The sequence below is a fragment of the Tupaia chinensis genome, unplaced genomic scaffold (assembly GCF_000334495.1).
Source record: "Tupaia chinensis unplaced genomic scaffold, TupChi_1.0 Scaffold000680_1, whole genome shotgun sequence".
NCBI lineage: Eukaryota > Metazoa > Chordata > Mammalia > Scandentia > Tupaiidae > Tupaia > Tupaia belangeri.
Genome location: NW_006160204.1, coordinates 2,785,170 through 2,794,541, shown reverse-complemented (window position 1 = coordinate 2,794,541; position 9,372 = coordinate 2,785,170). Strand labels below are relative to the sequence as shown.

General features: G+C 41.1%; 1 protein-coding gene across 1 annotated transcript in view; it reads right to left on the bottom strand.

Moving 5' to 3' along the window:
- Positions 1-9,372, bottom strand: part of FAT3 (FAT atypical cadherin 3) — a 595,653-nt gene that overhangs the window by 401,413 nt on the left and 184,868 nt on the right. The window contains 1 exon segment of the mRNA XM_027776536.1: positions 6,946-7,260. Within this exon segment, the coding sequence (XP_027632337.1) occupies positions 6,946-7,260 (315 nt within the window).

The following is a 9,372-nucleotide window of genomic DNA, read 5'->3' as shown; positions in this document are numbered from 1 at the left end:
GTAGGTAAAGGTGTCTAGACACAAAGTCCTCAATAAAGGGAGAATTTGAGGTATTCCTACTGCAGATGCCTTATTTATTTATTTATTTATTTGAGATTTTTGCTATCGAACACATGTACTCACTAGAGAGACAGAGACAGGCAAAGAGACAGAAAGCGAGAAATCACCCCCTGGGGATTGGCCATGCCACTATCCCTTTTCCTCCAGTCTCCTTTTGGAATTTGGGGCACACATGCACAGACGCATAGCCTGAGTTTCAAGGGTCAGGGTCTGGGACTCAAACTGTGGTCGGCCATGTGGGAGTCCGGCGACACAACCATTACACCATCTGCTGGTCCCCCAGAGGCACTTGTACCTTCCTCTCAAATCACCCAGGTGTGGAAGGTAATGAGACCACCGACATATCAAGTATACTTCACTGAGGTTTATCCCAAGGTCTGCACAAAGAAAAAAGAAGGCTGAGCTTCCACCTCCACTCAAATACAGATGGACATACATACATTTATATCAGCTGCACTTGCTATTGAAAGTATTTAGGTTAATTAAGATCTTTTGTGAATCAATAAAATGTATGGGGAAAAAAAGCCATGGAAAGCAACTGAGACAGTGTGGAAGGAGGGCAGGAAATGGTAGAGGGTGAGAGGTAGGGAATCAAGGGGGTAGGGAAAAGAAGCAAAATACATAAGAAACAAGAAATGGAAAATTGGTGGTGATAACATGTACGGTCATATCCTTGATTAAGCCAATATACAGTATACTCTAGGTAGAAAAATCTCATTTTGTATACTGTAATCTGTACAGTGAATGAATATAATAGATTTAAAATAAAATAATTTAAAAAAATACAGATGGAGATTAGGGCATGGGTCAAAGGAGACACAGTAATTGAGCAGAGGAAGTTACAAGGTCCAAACACTGGATAAGAAACTCTCAGAAGACCAGGATTAAACAGGGATTCCTTTCATAGACACAGGTTCTCAATCCAGCACATACTAATCCTGGATCTGTTTATCAGAGGCAAAGGAAAAAGAAAAGAGATATCTCTTCTGTATGTTTTTTTCTCTTCAAATAATTCTTTAAGGAAGCAGGCTTCTCAGAAGAAAGATTTTTTTAAACAGGCTCTTTAAAATCAACATAAACATTATTGCATCTCCAGAACAAAAGAATGATGTGCATATTTGATACCTCCAATATCTTACAGTACTCTAGATATTTATGACTCTTAATATTTCTTTGCTGATGTTATCATGCCTCTCAAACTCACTCAATAGCAATGGATGGGCTTTCAAGATGAACTTAACTTTTATATACCCTGGCTTCTCTCTCTGCAGATCAGCTCATTGTTCAGGTTCCATCTCAGACTCTTAAGGCTCTGCCCTCCCCAGCTCCAGCATGTTGTCCTTTTCACAGCTTAAAGTTCATGGGATCCAATGGTTTCTTTTTCTAATTATGTAACTATAAACTGCCTTATATGGTTGCCTTTTATCCTATGTGTGATGACCCTGTCTTTTCCATGAGACTAAATTCCCTGAGTACAGGGAACTTCTGTTCTATCACCCACCCCACCAACACTGGGGGTCAAGATCAACAGGGGTACATAATGCATCTCATGACGTGAACTAAAGGTTTCTGTGCCACATACCTAGTAAGACGAGGCTTCATTGCCTTTCAAGGATGCCCTCCTCAAAAGACAGTGGGTGGCCCAGGTACAAGTAGGAAGGCCCTGTTCTACTGTGCTGGAGCCTTAAGGAGGACCATGGTTCAGATCCAGGGTCGACCTGAAACATGTCCTGGCTGGCTGAAATATTGAGGAATGGGGGGACTACAGTGTACAAGATCTTCTCCAGGGTACCTGATTTTTTATTTTTGCCTTTAAAAAAAAAATCTCTCTCTCTCTCTTTGAAGAATTTTTAACTCCCCCCCCCAAAAAAAAATAGTAAAATTCCGAAGCAGTATGCTTACAACTTATACACAGACTTTTTTCTAGTGGGAGTACAGGATGATAATAATAATAATAGCTCATATACATCACATGTTCTACTGAATGCTGGCATGCTGGACCTGTGCTAAGTGGTTTCCACATTGTAGACGTGATGAAAAGAAACATTCCGAACCCCTGGAGGACTCTCAATTCAGCCTGGATGGTCAATAAGCAGCCAGCCTGGACTTCTTGAGTGCTGGAAAGAAGCAAGTTCCTGCCAATCCAGAGAAGCAAGTGAACACCAGCCTGTTGGTACCCTCCTCTGAACACATGGGTAGATCTCCAGGATCACCTCAGCATGCAGAAGCCAAGAGGATGCCTTTGACTGAATTCAATTGCTCAGCCTGGGATTTATCAAGAGTTCTCGCTACAGGCCAGAAAAGACCTCACAGCATCATAGCTTTTGTTTTCCTTCTTAAGCCACAGGAATTATTAAAGAAAGTCCACAGACTAGTGATTTTGTGTGATTCCAGGTCTGGTAAGAAAACACACAGATGGCAATTTTGGTAGAGAACACAGTGTTCAATAGAGAAATCTCTCTCTGTTTTTGAGTCTGCCATAAACAGTAGACCATAAGTACTGATGATATTTGAGTTTGCATTAATCATTTTAATCTTTATTTATCATGCAGCACACTGCCAAGACAAAACACAACTCCATAAATTTCAGCTCTACCGGAGAGGGAAGAAGAAAAGGTCAGTTTATGAGAGTCAACATCCTAGTTGAAAAAATCTAAAGCATACATCTTTTCCAAATAAACGTTTGCCACACCTCCTGCTTCATTACAATGAAGTTTAAAATGTTATATTCACAGAACTACTTGAGACAAATGACTTTTAACAGACAGAAAGAAATGCCAAAAATTAAGGCTTCTACTAGGTTGTCAGTAAAGTTATGACGTATTTTTCTATACTTCTGTGTAAAAATGTGTCACAACTTTCCTGACTACCCAAAATTAAAGAGTTCACTGAACTGGCTGAAGGTCACTCAACAGGCAGTAGGACACATAACGGAACTTTGCTAGACTTATGATTCTATGAATCTCATTAGAAATAAGCTTAGTAATAACATCATTCTTGTAGAGCTGTGTGGTTTACCAATAGCCTTCAAAAACATGGTGTCATTCAGTCTTGATGGGAAACTGCTATGACATAAGCAAGGTCATTGTCATTTTCCAGATAAGAAACCAAGGTCCAAAGAGATTAGGCAGTATGCTTGTGAATAGGGCAGAGCAGCCAGAAGTGAAGCACCAACATCTGTTGTGAGATTTCAAATGCATCAGGCACGGTACTACCATTTGCTGTGAGGGATCCCGTATTTCTTGCGACAATGCTTTCCCACTGAAAACTGGATTTTAGAGGGGTTTTAAGAACTTGCTGAAGGTTGGGACCAGCAGTTAGTGTAATGGCTATGTCGCTGGACTCCCACATAGTCGACCGCAGTTCGTGTCCCGGACCTGGCGGCTTAAACTCACGCCAGGCGCGTGTGCGTGCGTGCCCAAGATCCTAAGAGGAGCATGGAGGAGAAGGGATTGCGGCATGGCCATCCCCTCTAGGGGGGTGATTTCTCGCTTTCTATCTCTCTGTCTCTCTCTGTCTTTCTGGCGAGCGCACATGCCCTATAGTGAAAACCTCCCCGCCCCCCCCCAAAAAAAAAAGAACTTGCTGAAGGTCACAAAGGTGATGAGGACTGTCTGAGTCTGTTTTCCCTGCTATAGTCTATGGTGTGTCCCAGTTAGGAAGTGGAGAGCTAGGATCTGAAACCCACGACCTCCACTCCCAAATGTTACTATCTCCATGAAACCTTCTATGATCATCACTCTTGCCAACACCATATCAAGCGAAGCTCCTCTATCACAATCAATTATTGCATTATTTTACTAGACCATAAGTATTGATAATTTCATGCAATTTAGGGCCCCTGAAAGCTTGTGTCATTATCTTAAGTGTATAACCCTATATATTAGATTTTGTTTAAAAATTAATAGGCATGATAAATTTTGGTGACTGAATAAATGGATACATATAATACAATTTTTTTAAAAAAAATCAGATGTAAGAGAATTACAAAGTATGCCATATATTTCTTTTAGGTAATTAGACCAAAGTTAGAATAAGAGTTAATCCTTAGACAAATACTTTTTAAAAACCCATGGAACGGTCAGATAAATCATGATTATGATTAAGACTCTTAATATGCAATGTAGGCCAAATTATGATAATACGGGGCTTTCTAAAAATTCATGCGCAAACTTTAAAAGCTATATAAAAGATCGCTCTACTTACATGAGTGTGCATCTCTATACAGACCATGTGGTCTAAACTTCACATTCAACCCAAATTCTTCCCTGTCACAGCTATTCTTTAATTTCAGCTCTGACTGGAAGAGAACAGTTGAAAGCACCCCTCTCAGTATCTTTTACCTTTTTTTTTTTTAGAGGTTTTTGCCATAGAGTATGTTCACTCAATGGAGAGGAGAGAGACAGAGATAGTGAGAGGAATAGTGAGAAATCACCTGCTGGCAGGCACGGCCATGCTGAAATCCATTCTCCTCCATTCTTCTCCTGGGATCATGGGCAAGCACACACACACACACCCAGTGTGATTTTCAAGCCAATGGATCTGGGACTTGAACTGTGGCTGGCCATGTGGGAGTCCAGCAAAATAACCACTACACCATCTGCTGGCTCATCTTTAAACTGATTAAAAAGAAGGTGCCATGGGGGCATCAAGTGGTGTAGAGGTTGAGGCGCTGGATTCCATATGGCTGAGTGCGTGCTTTGAGTCTCAAACCTGGTGGCTTGAGAAACATGCCAGGAGCATGTGTCCAAGGTCCTGAGAGGAGAAGGGAGGAGGAGGGACTGCAGTATGGCCAGCCCTCCTAGGGGATAATTTCTCACTCCACTCTCTCCCCTGCCCCCGCCTTCTATCTGGCAAGTACATGTGCCCTATGGCAAAACTAAAAAAAAGTTAAGAGGGTGCCAGGTCTGCACCCTCTTAATGACTCAAGTGGCAACAGGATTAAGATGGAAGAAGCAGAATCGGAATAGAGGTGTTTTGGAATCCACTGGGCTTTGAAATGTGAAGATGTCTGTGCCCTCAACTTCTTCACTGGGACAAATTTGTCTTTTTTTTTTATCCCTGCCTCCCAGAATTTCTAAAGGGCTTAAATTAATTTATCTGTCCCCACATTCCATGGCGCTCTCTGCTACAACAAGAATGTGGATCAGGAACGCCTTCCCAGTACAGACGGAGGTTCATTCCTCAGACACTAAGGAGTTCCCCCCACTTGGGAAGGTTCTGAAAGGTTGGCTCACGCTCCAGATCTAAGTCCTCGATCACACACTGCTGATGACCACCTTCCTTCTTAAAATGAAACACATGTCAGGTCCTGATTCAACGTCGTAAGAATGCTGAAGCCTGTTAACAAAATGACTAACCCACTCATAATTAGAGAAAATCAATAGTTTCAAAAAAAAAAAAAAAAACTGGCATTCTCTTCAAATTATGTTAATGGGAACCTGACATTTAGAAATGCATGGGGTCAGCAGTATGTTTCTACTTTAGCAAATAAAGGCAGGAAAAATAACTATCGACTGTTTCAGAATCATTGTTCTTCAAGATCCACAGGCAGGGATCTCCTCAGACCCCAAAATGTCCAGATACTCAAGTCCCTCACACACAGTGACACAGTAGTTGCATTAAACCTATACATGTCCTCCTATACATTTCAGATCATCTCCAGATTACCTAATTCAGATTGCCTAATTCAATATAAATGCTATGTAAATAGCTGTTATACGATATTGTTCTGGGAATAATGACAAGAAAAATGTCAGTACGTATTCAGGACAGAAGCAACCATAGTAATTCTAGCTCTATCCCGCATGTCAGCAACAATGCGACATTTTGATCTGTGGTTAATTGAATCCATGGATGTAGACCTTGAAAATACGGGGAGCTAACTGTAGTTTATTAAGACAGTCAAATCTGTTCACACCAATAAATATTAAACTCAACTAACTTTTGTCCAGTATAACTCACTTGCCTGGTGCAAGATGAATTTACATTATTCTAAATTTCAAGGAATGTTAAAATCTCAACCATCCCAACTCTCAGTCAGAGTTGTTCAGATCTAAAAGATATAAACCACAAGAAAACAAAGGACCTGTGAGATGTCCTTCTGGAAACACTGTCTCAGTCAGAGTTGTTCAGATCTAAAAGATAAACCACAAGAAAGCAAAGGACCTGTGAGATGTCCTTCGTGAAACACTTTTTCTAATGTACATACTTTTCTCAGCATGCGGTCAACCAGACTCCACACCTACTACTCGCCCTTAGGCTTTTCTGATCTTTCCTCAACCAAATAAATTTTTATTATAATCTCTAGAAAATTTCTGAGCAAAAGACCCCAAGATTAAAGTTTTGACTGTTTTATGGAAAAGTCAAAACACTAGAAGTTCTTTTCCAACACTGATGTTTCACTGATGGATAGCACAGGAATCACAACAAAATCTGGGGCCTAAGGTTAAGGCCTTAAGGAAAACACCTTCAACAAGCTGGACTAGGGGAGATTAAGCCAAGCAAGGGAGAAGTTCCTGAGATGGAGACATTCCAAAGCTAGCCCCACATGGGCCAGGTTACTCTCTCTTAAGAAAAAGAAGGTAGTAACTGGCTCTCTGAGTGGTCTGAGAACCGTATTTCTTTATTCGGAGAAAAGCAAATTAGAAGCTTTCCATGAAACCCTCTGATTCCTATTAGATCACATCACCTCAATGTCAAGTGAAATTAAACCATACCAAACAGATGGAAGGAACATTCACTTTTTCACAAACTACCTCCAACCCAGCTAGAAGAATGCAATCTCTAGACATCAAAATAAATAAGCAGGTACAGCAAGTGTCAGGCTGATGAATTTAAAAGTTGGATTACCAACTAAAACCAGTCATGCAAACATTCCCTTACCTGTTTTGCTATTGATGGCAAAAAAATTCTGGGGATTCCCACTTGTAATCCTGTATGTCAGTTTTTCACTGGAACTAGAGTCAGGGTCTTCAGCCTGGATCTGAATGACGGATACATCCTTTGGAGAATTTTCCATGACGACAGGATAATAAATAGGTTCTGAGGTCAGTGGGGCATTGTCATTCACATCTTCAACTTCGATGTAGACCTCGATGGTGGAATAAAGTGGAACAACACCCCGGTCTGTGGCATACACTGTCAGCCAGTACGACCCGGTTGTCTCTCGGTCTAGAATGTCTGCAGCAGTGATGACCCCTAAGAGGAAACAAGAGATTATGACCATCACAGCAAAGCAGGAAGACATTAAGCAAATAATTCCAAATTCCAGAGGGCTGTGCTAAATAATTGTGGCATATGAAAAAATAATCCAATAGAATATTAAATTGAAATGTCACTCTTTATGTAAGAAAATAATTTTCTATGGAATCAGGTTAAATATCTCTTCTAAAATTTATGAAATATAATTTCTTTGAAAAATATTTGAATTTTGGAGACTAGCATGTCTACACACATACACACCCACACACACACACACACACACACACACAGACAGTATGGAAGAATAAGCAGAGAGTAGGTCCGAATCACAATGCTTCCCGTGTTGCATGGGGAGTTAGTGCAATATCAGGTCAGTTTCTCCATTTGGCACAATACTGAATTGATTTCCTATGCATCAAAAAGCACTCCTTGGGCAAATTATTTTATCTGTTTATTCGCAAAAACAAGAAAGACCTTCCACATGTTATTTCTGCCTGTAGGGATGGAAAATGTTTTGGCCACAAAGATGTAAAATTCCTTCATTATTGTTTCCCTGAAAAATTGAACACTACAGGTATCACAACAATCAGAGAAGAAGTCAAATCCACATAGTTACTGAATGAGCTCTGCCCCTCTCAAGAACTCTGTAGGGGGCCGTACACTATCTCTGAGACACTCTGTGAGATGCTCACAATCATTTGAAATGAAGAGCACAAAACTGCCCGATTTGTACCTACACATCTTTCCCATTTCATGGTTCAACCCAGATAAGAAAGCAGATGTCAGCCAGAAAGGCAGGAGAAATACTGAACTCTGGTAAGTCTTTAGAGCTCTCATTCAGATGACCAGCCTTCAGAAACCTCCTGCAGGACCAGAGTTATAAGGAACGCCCACCGTGATGGAAATCCCTGGGGCTCAGCTTAGGAGAGTTGTAGAAGTGGTAAGGATGCTCACGGAAGGCATGAACTTCAAATGAGTCTATGTACCAGAAAAGACATCCATGGAAGGAGTTTAGAAACAGTTCTCTAGTTCGGTGCTCAATTATCCATTCTCTGTAGTCCCCTTGGACTTGTGTCTAAATTGGGCACACATTTGGCCTATAGATTCTGCACCACACTGTCACATATAGCAACCAGGATGAAGGAAAGCCTGTATCTCTAGAAACTGCCCCAAACTCAGAATACCTAAAATATCCAAAGGGAGATAACTGATGCTGTAGTTTAGTTCCAAAGTTATTCACAAGATGCCATGTAGTGATATACTGTGGGACAAAAGGCAATCTCAAATATTCTCAGTGGGTTTCTAGAAAACCATGAGTGATGAGCCAGCAGGTGGTGGTGGTGAAGATGGCTGGATCCTACATGACTGACTGCACAGCTCAAGTCTGGGTTCCAGTGGCTTGAAAAACAGGTCAGGTGCAAATGTGTGCAAACCTAAAATCCAGAAAGGAAGGAGAAATGGAGAAGGGATCATAGTGTGACAATCTCGCATGAAAGGATGATTTCTTACTTTCCTTATCTTTCTGTCTCTCTCTGGCAAGGACACATGCTCTCTAACAAATTAAAAAAAATAAAGAAAAAAAGAATCATGACTGACACCCAGAAGTCAGAGAAATTTCAGGGGCCAGCAGGTGGCAGAGTGGTTAAAGCACTGAACTCTGACACGGCTGGCCACAGTTTGAGTCCCAGACCTGGAGGCTTGAAACTCACACTGGGCACATATGCATGCGTGAAAATGGAGGAGATGGATAACAGCATGGCTATTCTACCTGGGAAAGGGGTTGCTTCTCACTTTCCCTCCCACTATATGTCTCTGTCTTTCTCCAGTGAGCACATGCACCCTATGGCAAAAACCTAAAAAAAAAAAAAAAAATTAATCTGACATTAGAAGAGTATATATCAGTAAGTAGGAAGAAAAGAAGTGATAAAAAATAATTACAGTAGGGCCAGTCCTGTAGTAGAGTGATTAAACACTATGTACATGCAACTAGATTTCTCATGGCTGACCATGGATTGAGTCCCGGACCCAGCAGCTTGAAACTCACGCTGGGCATGTGTGCATGCATGCCCAAAATCCTGAGAGGAGAATGGAGAAGGGATTGCATCATGG